Below are 19,794 nucleotides of genomic sequence, written 5' to 3' on the forward strand. Positions count from 1 at the left end.
GACTTGCCAAAGCATTATCAGGAAGCTCAGAGTCACTGTTGCCCTGGTAAATATGTCCCCCTTCCATAGAGTCCTTAACCAGGGAGAGGCATGGTAACCGTGGAAGCAGAGGCATGGAAACCGTGGAAGCAGAGGGCAATAGGAAGAGTTACTTCTGTTACAGTTGCAAGTTATCTTGAGTGTGAAGGAGGAAAGAGAATAAGGAGAGAGAGAGAGAGAGAGCGAGAATGCAGAAAAGGCAGAAGAGTTGATGAAAGGGTCTTTGAGGCCCAAAAGGTCATGTCTCCTCTACAGAGACAGGATATGAGGCGTATGTGGGCGACCAAACTTTGTAGAAGAATTTGAATAGTTAGAATCAGTGGAGTTCTAACAGGAAGTGAAGAAGGGAAAGCAGAAGGGAGCGAAGCTACACAACGTCGCAGACAGGCTACAGTAACACCCTGAAGTCTGTAGACCAGAGTATCTGGAGAGTCAAAACAGCAGCTCCTACAAACTACAAAACACAAAGAATTAGCTGAAAGCTTGAGACAGCCATAGAAGAGTAGGTCATCACATAGGAAAAACGGTTTTCTGCACAGCTCTGTATTCCACATGCTCCTTGACAGGTTGTCAAGTAGTAAGATAAACCCATTTTAATATTAATGGACTTTGGCGGGTGGAAGCAGTAACAGTCTTTAAATCTCACACTCAGAACAGACCGCTTGGACACCTGTGGGTTACAGACAACACACACACACACACACACACACACACACACACACACCTAGTGGACACTAACATCACTAGGAGGCAACGCTGCAACAGGTGGTGAGAGAAGCACTGACAGTGAATACAAATCTATAAACCTCTAAATCTCTGTAAAACAATGCTTTAGGACCAGGGTTTCCTAAACTTGGTCCATTTGTGTTTTTGCCCCAGCACTACACAGCTGATTCAAATAACCAACTCATCATCAAGCTTTGATCATTTGAATCAGCTGTGTAGTGCTGGGGCAAAAAAACAAAAAAATGTGCTCCCAGGCGGGGCCCTGGACAGAGTTGGGGAAACCCTGCTGTAGACTGGACTGGAAGCAAAAGACTGAGTCAGTTGACGCAGAAGAAGAATGACGGGCATGACTGAGTCAGTTGACGTAGAAGAAGAATGACGGGCATGACTGAGTCAGTTGACGTAGAAGAATGACCGGCATGACTGAGTCAGTTGACGTAGAAGAAGAATGACCGGCATGACTGAGTCAGTTGACGTAGAAGAAGGATGACCGGCATGACTGAGTCAGTTGACGTAGAAGAAGAATGACCGACATGACTGAGTCAGTTGACGCAGAAGAAGAATGACGGGCATGACTGAGTCAGTTGACGTAGAAGAAGAATGACGGGCATGACTGAGTCAGTTGACGTAGAAGAAGAATGACCGGCATGACTGAGTCAGTTGACGCAGAAGAAGAATGACCGGCATGACTGAGTCAGTTGACGTAGAAGAAGAATGACCGGCATGACTGAGTCAGTTGACGTAGAAGAAGAATGACGGGCATGACTGAGTCAGTTGACGTAGAAGAAGAATGACGGGCATGACTGAGTCAGTTGACGTAGAAGAATGACTGGCATGACTGAGTCAGTTGACGCAGAAGAAGAATGACGGGCATGACTGAGTCAGTTGACGTAGAAGAGTGACTGGCATGACTGAGTCAGTTGACGTAGAAGAGGAATGACGGGCATGACGGAGTCAGTTGACGTAGAAGAAGAATAACTGGCATGACTGAGTCAGTTGACGTAGAAGAAGAATGACTGGCATGACTGAGTCAGTTGACGTAGAAGAAGAATGACTGGCATGACTGAGTCAGTTGACGTAGAAGAAGAATGACTGGCATGACTGAGTCAGTTGACGTAGAAGAAGAATGACTGGCATGACTGAGTCAGTTGACGTAGAAGAAGAATGACTGGCATGACTGAGTCAGTTGACGTAGAAGAAGAATGACTGGCATGACTGAGTCAGTTGACGTAGAAGAAGAATGACTGGCATGACTGAGTCAGTTGACGTAGAAGAGGAATGATGGGCATGACTGAGTCAGTTGACGTAGAGGAAGAATGATGGGCATGACTGAGTCAGTTGACGTAGAAGAAGAATGACGGGCATGACTGAGTCAGTTGACGTAGAAGAATGACTGGCATCACTGAGTCAGTTGACGCCGAAGAAGAATGACGGGCATGACTGAGTCAGTTGACGCAGAAGAAGAATGACGGGCATGACTGAGTCAGTTGACGCAGAAGAAGAATGACGGGCATGACTGAGTCAGTTGACGCCGAAGAAGAATGATGGGCATGACTGAGTCAGTTGACGCAGAAGAAGAATGTCGGGCATGACTGAGTCAGTTGACGTTGAAGAAGAATGACGGGCATGACTGAGTCAGTTGACGTTGAAGAAGAATGACGGGCATGACTGAGTCCGTTGACGCAGAAGAAGAATGACGGGCATGACTGAGTCAGTTGACGTTGAAGAAGAATGACGGGCATGACTGAGTCAGTTGACGTTGAAGAAGAATGACGGGCATCACTGAGTCAGTTGACGCAGAAGAAGAATGACGGGCATGACTGAGTCAGTTGACGTTGAAGAAGAATGACGGGCATCACTGAGTCAGTTGACGCAGAAGAAGAATGACGGGCATGACTGAGTCAGTTGACGCAGAAGAAGAAAGACGGGCATGACCGAGTCAGTTGACGTAGACTACGACACAAATCCCGCTCTACACAGCTACTTGAAGTGTATAAGCACACACAGACACTGATGCAGCTGTGGTTAATTAAACTCACCCTTGGGAGATCTGTCCTCCTCCAAACCTGTCAGTCAGAAAACTCAACTGTGTGATGACTGTGTCTAAACCTGTTATTGTATGCCTGTGTGTGTGTGTGTGTGTCCCACCTTGCAGTCTTCGGATGCAGTGTCAGCGGGTACAGATGATATCTGGCAGGAGATGGTGGCTGCTATCAGCTGCTTACACCATTCTACATGAGAACCTGTAGGACTGGAGGAGGAGCCGGGCAAGGGAGGAGGAGCCGGGAGAGGGATCAGAGGAGGAGCCGGGAGAGGGATCAGAGGAGGAGCCGGGAGAGGGATCAGAGGAGGAGCCGAGGGAGGGAGGAGGAGACGAGGGAGGGAGGAGGAGACGAGGGAGGGAGGTGGGAGACGAGGGAGGGAGGTGGGAGACGAGGGAGGGAGGAGGAGACGAGGGAGGGAGGAGGAGACGAGGGAGGGAGGTGGGAGACGAGGGAGGGAGGTGGGAGACGAGGGAGGGAGACAGGGGATATACAGAAAGTGAGAAGGAGGAAGAGAGGCATGAGGGAGGGTAATAGAGTGCAGAAGAGAGGGATGAGGGTACACATATGATGACAGAGAGACAGACAGACAGGGAGAGGGGGACAGAGGGATCAAGGGAGAGAGAGACCCAACCAAATCAAGAGAAAACTAAAAGATAATAATTACTTGACACATTGGACAGAATTAACAAACAAACTGAGCAAACTGACCCAAAATGAAGGAAATCTTTGACCCTGCACAGACTCAGTGAGCATAGCCTTGCTATTGAGAAAGGCTGCCGTAGGCAGACATGGCTCTCAAGAGAAGACAGGCTATGTGCTCACTGCCCACAAAACGAGGTGGAAACTGAGCTGCACTTCCTAACCTCCTGCCCAATGTATGACCATATTAGAGACCATATTTCCCTGATATTACACAGATCCAGAAAGAATTTGAAAACAAATCCAATTTTGATAAACTCCCCTATCAATTGGGTGAAATTCCACAGTGTGCCATCACAACAGCAAGATGTGTAACCTGTTGCCACAAGAAAAGGGTAACCAGTGAATAACACCATTGTAAACAACCCAAATGTATTTATGTTCCCTTTTGAAGTTTAACTATTTGCACATTGTTAGAACACTGGTTTATAGACATATGACATTTGAAATGTCTTTATTATTTTGGAACTGTTTACTTTTAAATGAATTATTATTTCAATTGTGTTTATTATCTAGTTTACTTGCTTTGGCAATGTAAACAAACATATGTTCCCCATGCCAGTAAAGCCCCTAACGATAGCGATATACATGTTTAGTGTCAACTGTAAATCCTTAGCCTGTGGGAGAGATACCATAGACAGTCAGACGCAGTAGTTGCGTCACAATAAGTAAGTCTGTGTGCAACATTCTGGGCTGAAACAGGTCGCGGTTAGTCCGAGTCCAGCTGGCAAAGACTCGGCTGTATAACCGAGGCGTGTTCGCTTGGCACGGATCCCTGCGTCCATCTGGAGGCGCTGAAATACACGCGACACAGTCGGCGACTAGAGATTCGTGTACTGCTTTGTTTCACCGGACAATAATCGAATGCATGTTGCAGAGCAGTGCAGCACTTTGAAAAGCAAACATTTAAAACGGTCGCGTTCTCGTTGAAAATTACACTAACAACATATGTCAAACAAGTCCCCTAAATGCATGCAGACAACGACATCGCCCATCAGAAAAAGCACAAATAGCACAACATTGTAACGGTTTTGTAACAACATATGGTAAACAATTGTCTAGGCTGCAGCCTACGAAAGAGATATTCGCTCTTCTATGCGCGACACTGCCCAGTGTAAATGAGCCTAACATTGTAACAGCTGTGTACCGATATCAAAATAACCTATCACCTGTCCAATGTCTCCACGCTATCCTGTTTCGACCCAGAGGTGGCCAATGTCCGAGGCTTGTTTCGATTCGGTACTCCCGGCTGCGCAGTGCTATCTCCACCGGCGACTCCTCCAAACAACTGCTTTTCCATTTTCCAGCTCCACTCCACCCGGTTTCCTTCTCGTTAGATTATGGATCAAATCTAAATCCTTTCCGATTGTCAACAGATCTGGGTTGCAGGCGACGTGTTTAAGAATGTGTTAGCTCCCGTTAGCTATTAGCTCTCACCCATAGACATCATACGGTTGTTCGCTAACTGCCAAGTCTGATTGTGTTATTAACTGATAAATTAGGCGTGTGTGTGTGTTTATTTAGTAGCAGAAGCCGAGCGCTTGAATCCCCACACCCCCCGCACGCGAACCACTGAGGTTACCCAAAATGCATTTCTGGAGCGAGAAGCTCACATCCTCATCAACCAGTTTCAGCATCAAAAACCATTAGATTGAGGATGTGTGAACTGTTTAATGCCTACTCCCCATAAAATAGGTCTGGTTATTACATTGTTAGTGCGCCTGCAAATGTAGTTCACAAGAGGTACGTGTAACTGCCCAAATAATGGAAACATTTGAGTAAACGAGGGCTACAACGTATATTGAAAGCAGGTGGCTCCACATAGGTATGGTTCCTGAGTTATTTAAGGAATTCACATCCCATCATGTTTAAAAATGGTCATGTTTAAAAATGGCCAGTTTACCACTTTGAAAGAGGGGTCTCGAAGGAGCATAGGGGGTTTAAAGGGTGTGCCTCCAGTCTCCAGAACTAAACCCAGTTAAACACTTCTGGGAGATTATGGAGCGGTGCATGAGACTGCGTTTTTCACCACCATCAACAAAACACCAAATTATTGAATTGGTTGGAGAAGAATGGTGTCTTCATCCCTCCAAGAGTTCCAGACACTCGTAGAATCTAATGCCAAGGTGCATTGAAGCTGTGGTGGCCCAACGCCATAGTAAGACACCTGTTTTGTTGATTTTTGTCAGTTATCTGTAACTTATTCCAGGAAGCTAGGGTAGGCCCCATTGAAATGTAGCTAGAAAGTATACTGAAGAAAAATGTAAACACGACATGCAACCATTTCAAAAGGTTTTACTGAGTTAGTTCATATAGGGAAATCAGTCAAATTAAATAAATACATTTGGCCCTAATCTATGAATTTCACATGACTGGGAATACAGACATGCATCTGATGGTCACACATACCTTAAGTTAGGGGTGTGGATCAGAAAACCAGTCAGTATCTGGTGTGACCACTATTTGCCTCATGCAGCGCGTCACATGTCCTTCCCATAGAGTTGACCCGGCTGTTGATTGTGATCTGTAGAATGTTGTCCCACTCCTCAATGGCTGTGCGAAGTTGCTGGATAATGGCGGGAACTGGAACACGCTGTCATGCACGTCGATCCAGAGCATCCCAAACATGCTCAATGGGTAACATGTATGCAGGCCATGGAAGAACTGGGACATTTTCAGCTTTCAGAAATTGTGTACATATCCTTGCGACATGAGGCAGTGTGTTATCATGGTGAAGCATGAGGTGATGGCGGCAGGATCTCGCCTTATGGTAGAGAAATTAACATTCAATTCGTTGGAAAAAGCTCTCGTGGACAATCCTGCAGTCAGCATGCCAATTGCACACTCCCTTATAAACTTGTGTGTGACAAAACTGCACACTTCAGTGGCCTTTTATTATTGTCCCCAGCACAAGGTGCACCTGTGTAATGATCATGCGGTTTAATCAGCTTCTTGATACGACACACCTGTCAGGTGGATCGATTATCTTGGCAAAGGAGAAACGCTCATTAGCATGGGGTAAACAAATGTGATTTTTCTGTTGTTGAGAAATACGTTTTTTGTGCATTTGGAACAATTCTGGGATCTTTAATTTCAGCTCATGATACATGGGACCAACACTACAGTGCTGAAAAAAGTAACCAAATGTCATACTTCAGGCTGAGACACACAAGGTCAGTTTAGGTCTGAGACACACAAGGTCAGTTTAGGTCTGAGACACACAAGGTCAGTTTAGGTCTGAGATACACAAGGTCAGTTTAGGTCTGAGACACACAAGGTCAGTTTAGGTCTGAGACACACAAGGTCAGTTTAGGTCTGAGACACACAAGGTCAGTTTAGGTCTGAGATACACAAGGTCAGTTTAGGTCTGAGACACACAAGGTCAGTTTAGGTCTGAGATACACAAGGTCAGTTTAGGTCTGAGACACACAAGGTCAGTTTAGGTCTGAGAGCCTATGAAGGGACAAGGTCAGTTTAGGCCTGAGACACACAAGGTCAGTTTAGGTCTGAGACACACAAGGTCAGTTTAGGTCTGAGATACACAAGGTCAGTTTAGGTCTGAGACACACAAGGTCAGTTTAGGTCTGAGACACACAAGGTCAGTTTAGGTCTGAGACACACAAGGTCAGTTTAGGTCTGAGATACACAAGGTCAGTTTAGGTCTGAGACACACAAGGTCAGTTTAGGTCTGAGATACACAAGGTCAGTTTAGGTCTGAGACACACAAGGTCAGTTTAGGTCTGAGAGCCTATGAAGGGACAAGGTCAGTTTAGGCCTGAGACACACAAGGTCAGTTTAGGTCTGAGACACACAAGGTCAGTTTAGGTCTGAGATACACAAGGTCAGTTTAGGTCTGAGACACACAAGGTCAGTTTAGGTCTGAGACACACAAGGTCAGTTTAGGTCTGAGACACACAAGGTCAGTTTAGGTCTGAGATACACAAGGTCAGTTTAGGTCTGAGACACACAAGGTCAGTTTAGGTCTGAGACACACAAGGTCAGTTTAGGTCTGAGATACACAAGGTCAGTTTAGGTCTGAGACACACAAGGTCAGTTTAGGTCTGAGACACACAAGGTCAGTTTAGGTCTGAGACACACAAGGTCAGTTTAGGTCTGAGACACACAAGGTCAGTTTAGGTCTGAGACACACAAGGTCAGTTTAGGTCTGAGATACACAAGGTCAGTTTAGGTCTGAGACACACAAGGTCAGTTTAGGTCTGAGATACACAAGGTCAGTTTAGGTCTGAGACACACAAGGTCAGTTTAGGTCTGAGAGCCTATGAAGGGACAAGGTCAGTTTAGGCCTGAGACACACAAGGTCAGTTTAGGTCTGAGACACACAAGGTCAGTTTAGGTCTGAGATACACAAGGTCAGTTTAGGTCTGAGACACACAAGGTCAGTTTAGGTCTGAGACACACAAGGTCAGTTTAGGTCTGAGACACACAAGGTCAGTTTAGGTCTGAGATACACAAGGTCAGTTTAGGTCTGAGACACACAAGGTCAGTTTAGGTCTGAGACACACAAGGTCAGTTTAGGTCTGAGATACACAAGGTCAGTTTAGGTCTGAGACACACAAGGTCAGTTTAGGTCTGAGATACACAAGGTCAGTTTAGGTCTGAGAGCCTATGAAAGGACAAGGTCAGTTTAGGTCTGAGACACACAAGGTCAGTTTAGGTCTGAGATACACAAGGTCAGTTTAGGTCTGAGACACACAAGGCCAGTTTAGGTCTGAGAGCCTATGAAGGGACAAGGTCAGTTTAGGTCTGAGAGCCTATGAAGGGACAAGGTCAGTTTAGGTCTGAGAGCCTATGAAGGGACACTGTCTGAATATCCACAATACGCACATGAGCAGACATTACATAGGGATTTTCTTAATTTCAATATGACCTGAATAAAAAAAGGATAATAAAATATCACATTACGACTCCAAGAATATGAATGAAAGAAACAACCCAAGTCATCATGTTTTTTTTTTAAGTGAGAAATCTTTAAATTAATTTAATCAGCATTATTTACACAACAACCAACATGGACTACTCATACATGAGAGGAGTAGTACAGCCTGAATCCCACAGCTGTTTGTGTTGTCTTGCCAAAACTCCCATGAAGGCTGGGTGCCAGTTGGTTTCTGCTCGCCCTGGCATGAACAGAGCAGACTGGTATGTAAAGCCTTGTCCAAGCCAGACAGGCCCATAGGGCAGCAGTCCATCTCCTGTTTCTGTAACATGAGGCAGCATGTTGTACAAGTACACCCTCCTTGACAGTACGCCCCCTGAAACAGACTGGCACCCAAGCTAACTCCTATGGTCATGACTCACAAGGATTTGGCAAAATGGCACAAACTGATCTGGGACACCAGGCTAGGGAGTAAGTAGGCTATAATATGACAGAAATCCCTTTCGTCTAGATATCCCTATGTTAAAGGTAGAATACATGAAGAAAATTAACAAAATCACTAGCGACAGCTGGCACCCTATTCTCTGGTCAAAATAAGTGCACTATATTGGCAGTAATAGGGTGCCATTTGCACAGCCTTTATCAGTGCTCAATTCTTCTAGGGCTGGAATTCAGTCAAACTCCTTATAACAATGTTTATGGCAGTGTCTTTGTTTACAAACTAATGTCCATGCATCGCCTTCTCATTGCGGAAAAACATGCATCTATTTGTGATGGGGATACTTCCTCGTGGTAGTAAAGTATTACCACTGTTCAGGGATTAGATCTGACCATGGGGGTAAAAGAGCTCCTGCATAAATACCACAATGAGTTTGATTGAAGGCCGAGGCTGTGGATCAGACTTTTCTGGGCCCCTCGTCCCAACAGCTAAAAGGTCCCGAAGCTTCTGCGCATGTACGGAATTCTCTACTTTAAGCAGTCTCAGCTCTACACATATACAACCATCCTTCACATTCCTAGTGTCATTGGTGAATTAGAATTTTCCCATTTTCTTTTACAGATTAAACTTCCATGCAGCATCTGCATAGCAACTATTTGATCTCAGTTTCATGGGGATATGCAATTAGATCGTTATGCTATTTATATTCAGTTGCCTAGTTAAATATAGGTTAAATGCAAATAAATGTAGATTGCTAATATTGCGTTTTTGCAGACATTGATTCAACTGCGACCAAACCTTATTAAAAGAGCACCATTCACTAGAATAGCCGGTTCCCTGCGAGTAGAGCAGAGACTGTGTGTAAAGTAGAGAATCGCGCACAATAGCAGAAGCTTCGGGACCTTTAGCTGTCCAGAAGAGGGGTTCAGAAAAGTCCAATTCTCAGCCACTCCATTGATCTAATCACGCCCCTATTTACACAATCACAGGTGAAGACGCAAAAGGAACTGAATCAATTCCCGACTGAATCAAATCTCCCACAATTCATGATTCACTGTCCTCTTCTGTTAGAAATCAAAATTCCAAAATGCAAATAAAAAAATAAACTAATGTAACAAGAAATCCACAAATTATTAACCAACCATTCAAAGAAACAAAACAAAATGTTTGTCCTACTAATTTCCTTTTTATAAAACGTGTCAAATGGTACACTAAATAAAATAATATTTTACAACTTTTAACAGTAAAATCAGTTTTGTTTGAGGTAATTACATCATAGTTACTGTACTTGTATAAAGTAAAAAATAAACAAAATATATTTATTTTGTTGCCTAAAAACAACCAACAAACCAAAAAGTGTTTTGCTTTGTTGTTCATTTCGCTCTTGGTTTTATTTTTAAAACTTTTTCACCTCATTGAGGCCAAAGTCTTCCGAAGTGACGCATTCTGGGGTAGCATTAGGGAGCGAAAAGGTAGTGCCTGAAAGGTTTTAATATCAAGAGACCTCATTTTTAGCCCACCATCATCTGTCAATAGATGTTCAGCAACAAGCCCTCTAAGTTCTCTCTCTGGTATGGTCTTCCCATATCCAGTGGTGACTGGTTATCCTACCCAAAGGATCTTGACCAGAAGGAGCAAACATACTGTATCAACCAATCAGGATCTTTTTTTTCCCCTTTCACAACCAATCGGAATCCATCATTCCCGTTGCCCCAGCAAATCGGATGCTTTCTTTCCCCGCACCACAACCAAATCGGGTTCTTCCTTTCTCCTTCCACAACCAAACAGGTGCTTTCTTTCCCTTTACCCCTCGCCACCGATGCCACACACAGAGGAACAATGACAAAGACAAAGTTATAGTTTGGGTACATACAAAACATCCACCTGAGGATGAAATTCAGACGGTCAAAGGCACAGAACTGGACCTGACCTGCGTTCTCCAGAACACTGGATATGCCCTGTAAAGAGTAACTAAACAATTCCTGGGTTTTCCCACCAATCTAATCTGAAAATCTATGGTGATTCTTGTCCAAAGAACTGTTGTCTGAGAATACATTGCCCACATCGTGATCGCTTGAAACGTTGTAAATGATTCTGGACTTCCACCGATCTGATCCCACCTCTAGACATTGCTCTCGTCAAAAGAACTTGTCCCGTCCACAGCTTTTATTTGGGGATTTATTTCTGAACCTACTCTATGAGAGTCCAAAAACCTTCAGCAAATTTGAGCTAAACCATTTTGCCACGCAGATTGGGATCAATAGGGTCGATGGCAAATGTTTACGTTTATGCCAAGAGGGGTTTGACCATTTAAGGTAACAGGTTGTAAAGGTTCTGAAGTTGTGTAAAATGAGTTGGGTTGAGGCAGAACCACTGATCACTATTATTGGACTGAGTGGACCTGGCCTGGTGCCAGATCTGTTTGTGCAGTCTTACCAACACATACGGTAAATGTAATGCATGACTACGACCATATGAGTCACTTTAATAACGTTTACATCCTGCTTTACTCATCTCATGTGTATATACTGTATTCAATTCTACTGTATTTTAAATCAATGCCACTCTTGACATTGCTCATCCTAATATTTATATATTTCTTAATTCCGTTATTTTACGTTTAGATGTGTGTATTATTGTGGCTTGTTAGATACTACTGCACAGTCGGAGCTTGGAACACAAGCATTTTGCTACACCTGCAATAACACCTGCTAAATATGTTTCTGTGACCAATAAAAAAAACGTTAAAAAAAAGAGAGGTTATTTTGAGTCGGCGAGACAGTACAATCAGATTTGGGACGAGGCTCGAGTGGACCACAATATGAGATAAAACTCTCAGCACCTCTCATAGGAACCAATACAACTGACTGTGTCCCGTCTCTCCCTTGACCTTCTACAGTACAATACACAGGGATACTTGGCCTACCGGATATCATACACTGGGCTGTAATCAACCCCGAATAAAATATACAATTTGGGACTTATGAACATAGAACTGATTGATACTATTTCTGTGGGTATGAATGCTAAATCATTTATGTGAGTTGGGACGGGGAAACTGCAGTGGACTTGGTTTACACTCAAGCTTCCTATCCAAACTTAACTGAATGATTGGACTGGTATTGCTTATGTTGGGACATAGGTACAGCTACACAATGATTGAAGGGAAACAAGTCACATACACTTCTAGTCAAATTTTCATTCCAGTCTCCCATTCTCTCCCTGGTCATGGAGAGGAGTGCAGTGTATTCAGTCCTAGAGGAGCAGGGGCTACGATCCCATTCTCTCCCTGGTCATGGAGAGGAGTGCAGTGTATTCAGTCCTAGAGGAGCAGGGGCTACGATCCCATTCTCTCCCTGGTCATGGAGAGGAGTGCAGTGTATTCAGTCCTAGAGGAGCAGGGGCTACGATCCCATTCTCTCCCTGGTCATGGAGAGGAGTGCAGTGTATTCAGTCCTAGAGGAGCAGGGGCTACGATCCCATTCTCTCCCTGGTCATTGAGAGGAGTGCAGTGTATTCAGTCCTAGAGGAGCAGTGGCTACGAGCCCATTCTCTACCCTTCTCCTGAAGTGTGCACTCATACGCTCCCCCTCATAGATTTAAAAGGGACTGGTGTGAGGAATATGGTGGAAACTCCATCCATCCAGCCATGCTTGCACCAATACAATGCATGAGCATGAAGGGGAGTGACTGAAGGCACACTTCCGGGTGAATTGGAATGCAGCCAGTGAGTTTTAACCCTTCACCTTTAGTATTGTTTATCTACAAACATTGTTTTATTTTATATTAAGGCTTCTTTGTTTTGGTGGAAAAACAACATTCTATTAAAGTTGTGAAAAGGCTGTACTGTGACATGTTGCATAATCACCATGGTTACGTCTATTCCATGTTATTTATCGACTTCATTATTACTTTAAACGTTATGTACAAAAAAATAACTTCCCGTGTCAGGGTCAAACCCATTTCAATGTCAGGAAGTGAATTCAAATTCTGAAATTCCGAAGAACTGAACATTCTGAAATCCTGCAGAACTGAAAAATCTTCATTGGGAAAAAATGTCACTTTTCAACTCTCAAATTTGGAACTTCAATCAATCTCCTATGATTCATTAACTGGACTGACATGTAATCAACACCGACCCCGGAGAATGCGCATACACGTGTGTTGTATAGTGGGGTCGCCACACACACTCCGACCCCACTCAGAAGGGGGTGTGCAGGTGGGTGATGTGCTGCGTGGGAGAGGCTGCGTTGGGGGTGGAGCTATTTGATAGGTGGGAGGAGTTGGGGGAGGAGTCAGAGAGCTGCAGTTCCTCCAGTTTCTTCAGGTATTCATCTCTCAGGGCTAACAGCTCTATGTAACGCTGTTCCACTGGACTCTGCTGCTGTAGAGTAGAGCAGGGTAGGATAGAGCAGAGTAGAATAAACATACAAAAAGAGAGTAGAATAGAGTAGAATATAAATAGTAATTACCACCACCAGGGGGAGGCAGAGAGCAGGAGGAGACAGGAGAAGGAGGGAGAGGATGGGGAGAGAGAAAAAAAAATACTGTTAATTATATGCAAACAACGCAAACAGATAAGCATATAAACAATCACAAAGAGGTATAGAGGCTCAAGAGACACACGGTGAAAACATGAATATTCATTATTGATGCCTAGAGTGTTTTAAATGAGAGCAGCAAGCTGGTCTGGTGCCAACACACAATAGTGTTTATTTGTTTATTAGGATCCCAAGTAGTGTTTGCCGAAGCAGCAGTTATTCACAAAAAACACAAGTAACAAAACACTGATACACAAGGACAGTCAAACAAATAAAAAATACAACAATATACAAACAAAACAAAATACTACTAAAATAAATTAGGTGTGTTAGTGTCCCCTCACAGTGCAATGAGATGGTACATATTTTCTAAAAGGTAAAGTTACTGTTTGCTCAGTAATAGGAGATGGTAGGGAGTTCCATGCGATCATGGCTCTTTATAATACTGTGCGTTGGACATGGGGACTGTGAAGAGACCCCTGGTGGGGTATGTCTGGGTGTCTGAGCAGAATGTTATTTGATTATACAGACAATCTGGAATTTTCATTATAGTAATGCTTGTCCTAAAAACTAGAAAAGTTGGCAGTTAATCTCTCCTCAACCATGAAAGACTATCATGTTGTTGATGTTAGTTCTGTGTTTGTAGTTCAGGGCAAGGCGTTCTGCTTTGTTATGAGTCAGATGCAGCTTTTATAGGTCCTGACCATATTACTGTAATGAAGATGGGACAAGAAAAAAGCCTGAAAACTAGTACAGCTGATGTGTCAAAAACACAGAACATATTTTAATAACAGACATACCCCTCTCCACATCTTCACAACATCTTTGTCAATATGACTTGACCATCCAATGTAACTCCTAGGAGTTCAGCTTCCCTAAAAGGTCACACCTTTTACACACAACTCCTGAGAACGTTTTGAACCAAATACAATGCTTTTAGTTGTAGATGTATTTAAGACCTGTTTATTATAAAAATCACCCATTCTGATACTGACTAACTCATTATTTAGAATTTATAGGCTCACTGGCTTGGGGTGCTGACCAGGATTTCCGTTAGCCCGGAAATTGCCGGCCTTTGGACGTGAAAAAAATGTAAAGCCAATAAGTTAAAAAAAAACTGTTGCTGGCCGAAATGACAGAGATTTTAAAAAACTTTTTTTTATTTTTTATTAATTGATGGAAATTCCAGTCTATGGAAATACAGTTGACCGTCATGCTTATCGGTCTATAGGTCAATTTGTACAATTTTGAGGATTCAATTGGCCCGTGTGTATTTTCATAGGTCATCATGTATCTTATTTATCCAACACAACTATCACACAACATACAGAGCCTATTTTGAGAGTCATTTCTCCTGCAGTTCCTGATCTGGTTGCTGCTGGAGTAAAACATGTGCTTTGATAAGCTCATTATTTGCGCAACAACTGTAAATGCTATCACGTCTTAACTGTTTTGGTGCACGATTTAAAAAAAGAGCTATTATTTTTATTTCTCAATTGGTAATTGAAGCGCGCCTCCCATTCACCTCCCAAGTGCAGGCTACCAGCTATCAGTGTATTACCCACCAGCGCTCCCTGAACATTATCAGGACAGAGAAACCAGACACATGCTCAGGAGCGCGCTCCCTCAAAATGATCAGGACAGAGAAACCAGACACATGCTCAGGAGCGCGCTCCCTCAAAATGATCAGGACAGAGAAACCAGACACATGCTCAGGAGCGCGCTCCCTCAAAATGATCAGGACAGAGAAACCAGACATGCTCAGTGCGCACTCCCTCAAAATGATCAGGACAGAGAAACCAGACATGCTCAGTGCGCACTCCCTCAACATTATCAGGACAGAGAAACCAGACATGCTCAGTGCGCACTCCAACATTATCAGGACAGAGAAACCAGACATGCTCAGTGCGCACTCCAACATTATCAGGACAGAGAAACCAGACATGCTCAGTGCGCACTCCCTCAACATTATCAGGACAGAGAAACCAGACATGCTCAGTGCGCACTCCCTCAACATTATCAGGACAGAGAAACCAGACATGCTCAGTGCGCACTCCCTCAACATTATCAGGACAGAGAAACCAGACGCATGCTCAGTGCGCACTCCCTCAACATTACCAGGATAGAGAAACCAGACATGCTCAGTGCGCACTCCCTCAACATTATCAGGACAGATAAACCAGACATGCTCCGTGTGCGCTCCCTCAACATGATCAGGACAGAGAAACCAGACACATGCTCAGTGCGCACTCCCTCAACATTATCAGGACAGAGAAACCAGACATGCTCAGTGCGCACTCCCTCAACATTATCAGGACAGAGAAACCAGACATGCTCCGTGTGCGCTCCCTCAACATTATCAGGACAGAGAAACCAGACATGCTCCGTGTGCGCTCCCTCAACATGATCAGGACAGAGAAACCAGACACACGCTCAGGTGAGCGCTCCCTCAACATGATCAGGACAGAGAAACCAGACACATGCTCATTGCTCACATGGAGCCCTCCAAACAAAAGACCATGAATTTTTTTTTACAAATCTCCTACATGATGGTTATGAAATAAACCAAAACCTGTTTCTCACAAGTGTAGGAGGTTTTGAACTCCGCAAACAACATTTTCCACTCCGAGACTGAGAACAGTAGATGACTAATTCATATATGCATTAACAGAAATTAATATAACCAAATGTGACCGACCGGCTCGATCTGACATGCAAAATTTAATCTGGCGTGCCAGAGCGTGCTCGTAAAACTCAAGAGTTGTCAGATTGTCCGGTTGTAAATTCGGAGCTTTCAAAGTGCACACTGGACGCACTGGCTGAGGAGTAGGGTTGATCACAGCGTTCTGACCTATTAACAGCAGTCAAGCACCCAAGCTAACTGGCTAACATTGGCTAGCTACTTCCAGACATATATTTACATAAGTCATCTGAACCTTTGCTATGAGACTCAACATTGAGCTCAGGTACATCCTGTTTCCATTGATCATCCTTGAGATGTTTCAACAACTTGGAGTTCACCTGTGGTAAATTGAATTGATTGGACATGATTTGGAAAGGCACACATTTGTCTATATAAGGTCCCACAGTTGACAGGAATTGTCTGTGTATGGACAAAGTAATTGTGTGTAGGCACAGATCTGGGGAAGGGTACCAAAACGTTTCTGCAGCATTGAACGTCCAAGAACACAGTTGCCTCCATCATTCTTAAATGGAAGAAGTTTGGAACCACCGAGGCTCTTCCTAGAGCTGGCCGCCCGGACAAACTGAGCAATCGGGGGAGAAGGGCCTGGTCAGGGAGGTGACTTGAACCCTGTGCAGCGACACTTCCCATCCAACTTGACAGAGTTTGAGAGGTTCTGCAGAGAAGATTGGGAGAAACTTTGCAAATACAGGTGTGCCAAGCTTGTAGCGTCATACCCAAGATGACTCGAGGCTGTAGCGTCATACCCAAGATGACTCGAGGCTGTAGCGTCATACCCAAGATGACTCGAGGCTGTAGCGTCATACCCAAGATGACTCGAGGTTGTAATCGCTGCCAAGTAAAGGGTCTAAATACTAACATAAATGTGATATTTCAGCTTATTATTTTTACGACATTCGCAAAAATGTCTAAAAACCTGTTTGCTTTGTCATTATGGGGTATCATGTATATATAGACGGGAAAGTCTTCTTTTTTAAAATTAATTTCAGAATAATGCTGTAACGTAACGAAATGTGGAAAAAGTCAAGTTGTCTGAATACTTTCCCAATTCCCCTCATGTAATGGGGAATTGATCAAAAAGTATCTAGCAGAGGCTCATCGGTCACATATGGAACTGAATGAAGTTCTCGAATTGCATTTTGGGAAGGTTTGAAAATGCTGTTTTATTGGCTGCTTTATTTCATGAGTTACATGTTCTGTTAAGATGCATTACCACGGTCACCTCCTTTGTTTTGTTGACGTTGAGTGGGGTTGTTTTCCTGACACCCTAGTCTAAATGTGATCTCGGTCATTCTGAACACTGTGGGCCGACACCCTAATGGGATATGCATTATGGGTCCGGTACATTTCTCAAATGGCCGGCAAATTAAAATCTTCCCGGTCACGTTGTCCGGCGCCTCATTTTCCTAATGGAAACCCTGGTGCTGAAACCCTGGTGCTGAAACCCTGGTGCTGAAACCCTGGTGCTGAATCCCTGGTGCTGAATCATCTGCATACATGTTCATGCTAGCCTTCAGTAAAACTAGTGGCGAATCATTTCTAAAATAGAGAATAATAACAGACCAAGGCAACTACCCTGAAGGACACCACACATATCTGATGTTATACAACTAGTGGGTCAAATCCGGAATGCTGATTGGTTAAAACCGCATTCCTACCGGTGTCTATTCCACAAGTTACCACCGGCTAAATCTATGACGTTAAAATGCCTATTTACTCTGTTCCATCTGACTGAGCAATCCACTGTCTCATCAGCCCAGCCAGGCACGTTATAAACTTGATCTCCACTATAAAAAGCATCTAGACATTCTCACATATCTGATGCTAGAGAAGCTTCCATTGAAGAACACTTCAAGTTCAAGGGGGCCGAATACTTTCGCAAGGCACTGTATCATCTTATTAGCCATTTCTTTTAGCCAATCATCAGTCATCGGAGTCAGCGCAGTACAGGTTGAGTGCCATACTCCATTTGCATGATGAAAATCAGTAGTTAACTTGTTCTCTGAAAAATTGCATTGTATTTGGTCAAACACAAATCCTCTCCGTCAGTTTACTAAGAACAGGCAGTAAACTGATTGGGTGGCTGTTAGAGCAAAGGGTGCTTTACTATGTTCAGGTAGTGGAATTACTTTAGCTTCCTTCCATGCCTGCAGACACACACACACACTCCTGTAGGCTTTGGTTAAAGACATAGAAATGTCTCTCTGTGTTTGTGTGATTATGACAGGGAAAGAGGATTATCTGCTCCAGTGACTCAGAGAGAGGGAGAGGGATGTTTGGGCTGCAGGGGTTTGTGTGTGTGTGTGTGCGTGGCGGGGGGGGGGGTGCCACGGCAATACTGCAGCCAAACCCCAGAGGCAGTACTTCACAAATCAGACTGATCACAAGCAATGTTCCCTCTAAGCTGCACGGGGGACTGCCCCACCGGGACTGCCCCACCGGGACTGCCCCACTGGGACTGCCCCACCGGGACTGCCCCACCGGGACTGCCCCACCGGGACTGCCCCACAGAATAAATATCAGCCCGCGCAGAGACGGGATTGAACTTCACTCAACATTCTAGTTTTCCCCTTTAGTTAACACCAGTGCTTGACTTGGGCCGGCACTGTCCGGAATGCCATACCGGCACTTCTAATTCTGGGGGAATTGAGTATCGGCTTATCTACAAAATTAAAAGTAACCCATCGCTGTCCCAGAGTCACACAGAGGCAAAAAAGGTTGATAAAAGTGGAATGAAGGTGGGACCTTCATTGAATAGCAATGGAGAGTGGGCATTCTAAGAATAGCCTACTTGACAAATAACTTGCTGTGCATAGATCTCCTCTGAAACATGAACCCCTTGCTTTGAGGTAGCCTACCTTATCCATTTCATCCCTGATTTATTGAATGGGGGAATCATTTTAAAAAAGACAAAAGTATTTGGTTGTAATGTTGGAAAAAGCCTGCACACCCAGGAGCTCTCCAGATGGAGGGTTGACCACAACAGTGGGGAGCTAAGTGCCTTGATCAAGGGCTCAACGGCAGGAGGTGGTAGGTCTACATGGAATCAGACAGCAGCTTTCCAGTGTCAATAATTCATACTTTTCCCATGTAGCCTATAATAATAGTCATGACAATTTGGTTAAAAGTCATGGAAAATGTGTTTAACCTCTTGAAGCTAGGGGGCACTATTTTTATGTTTGGAAAAATAACGTTCCCAAAGTAAACAGCCTATTTCTCAGGACCAGATGCTAGAATATGCATATAATTGACAGATTTGGATAGAAAACTCTCTAAAGTTTCCAAAACGGTCAGAATTTTGTCTATGAGTTAAACAGAACTGATATTGCAGGCTAAAACCTGAGGAATATCCAATCAGGAAGTGCCCCTGTTTTTGAAACCTCTGTTGTTATGCATCCCTATTGCCAATTTAAAGGGATATCAACCAGAGTCCTTTTTCTATGGCTTCCCTAAGGTGTCAACAGCCTTTAGACATAGTTTCAGACTTTTATTTTGAAGAATGAACGTGAACGACCACATTGTGTAAGTGGATAGGTGGGGGCTCTCAGAGTGAGTTGTGCGCAAAAGAGAAAGGCGGCCAGTGTTACTCCCGGTCCTAGTGAAAAGCCAACTGTCCCGGTTGATATATTATCGAATAGATATTTGAAAAACACCCCGAGGTTTGATTATAAAAAACGTTTGACATTTTTCTGTGGACATTATGG

At 44.0% G+C, this 19,794-nt stretch overlaps 2 protein-coding genes and 1 long non-coding RNA gene across 13 annotated transcripts in view; 1 reads left to right on the top strand and 2 right to left on the bottom strand.

Moving 5' to 3' along the window:
- The window catches only part of LOC118379661 (myotubularin-related protein 1-like), a 34,308-nt gene extending 29,133 nt beyond the window's left edge, over positions 1-5,175 (bottom strand). The window contains exons 1-2 of the mRNA XM_052497642.1: positions 4,679-5,175; positions 2,914-3,016 (exon numbers count right to left, since the gene is read on the bottom strand). Coding sequence (XP_052353602.1) covers positions 2,914-3,016; positions 4,679-4,809 — 234 coding nt within the window. The 5' untranslated portion in view covers positions 4,810-5,175. The remainder of the gene's footprint in view (positions 1-2,913; positions 3,017-4,678) is intronic.
- Positions 5,176-6,518: 1,343 nt separating this feature from the next.
- On the top strand, positions 6,519-9,809 carry LOC127916179 (uncharacterized). 7 transcript variants are annotated; one of them, XR_008093715.1, is made up of 4 exons: positions 6,519-7,003; positions 7,134-7,298; positions 7,429-8,113; positions 8,149-9,809. It is a non-coding gene; the product is annotated as an uncharacterized LOC127916179 (long non-coding RNA). The 7 variants fall into 7 exon arrangements; XR_008093710.1 differs by having other exon boundaries at positions 7,429-7,827; positions 7,958-9,809; XR_008093713.1 differs by having other exon boundaries at positions 7,429-7,827; positions 8,036-9,809.
- An 808-nt stretch (positions 9,810-10,617) lies between these two features.
- Positions 10,618-19,794, bottom strand: part of mtm1 (myotubularin 1) — a 76,861-nt gene continuing 67,684 nt past the window's right edge. For 2 of the 5 annotated variants that reach the window (XM_052497647.1, XM_052497643.1), the window contains 2 exons: positions 12,403-13,229; positions 10,618-12,335 (listed from right to left, as the gene is read on the bottom strand). In XM_052497647.1, the coding sequence (XP_052353607.1) occupies positions 13,047-13,229 (183 nt within the window). In that variant the 3' untranslated portion in view covers positions 10,618-12,335; positions 12,403-13,046. The remainder of the gene's footprint in view (positions 12,336-12,402; positions 13,230-19,794) is intronic. The other 3 variants (XM_052497646.1, XM_052497645.1, XM_052497644.1) reach the window with 3 other exon arrangements.

The sequence above is a fragment of the Oncorhynchus keta genome, chromosome 35, assembly GCF_023373465.1.
Source record: "Oncorhynchus keta strain PuntledgeMale-10-30-2019 chromosome 35, Oket_V2, whole genome shotgun sequence".
NCBI classification, from domain to species: domain Eukaryota; kingdom Metazoa; phylum Chordata; class Actinopteri; order Salmoniformes; family Salmonidae; genus Oncorhynchus; species Oncorhynchus keta.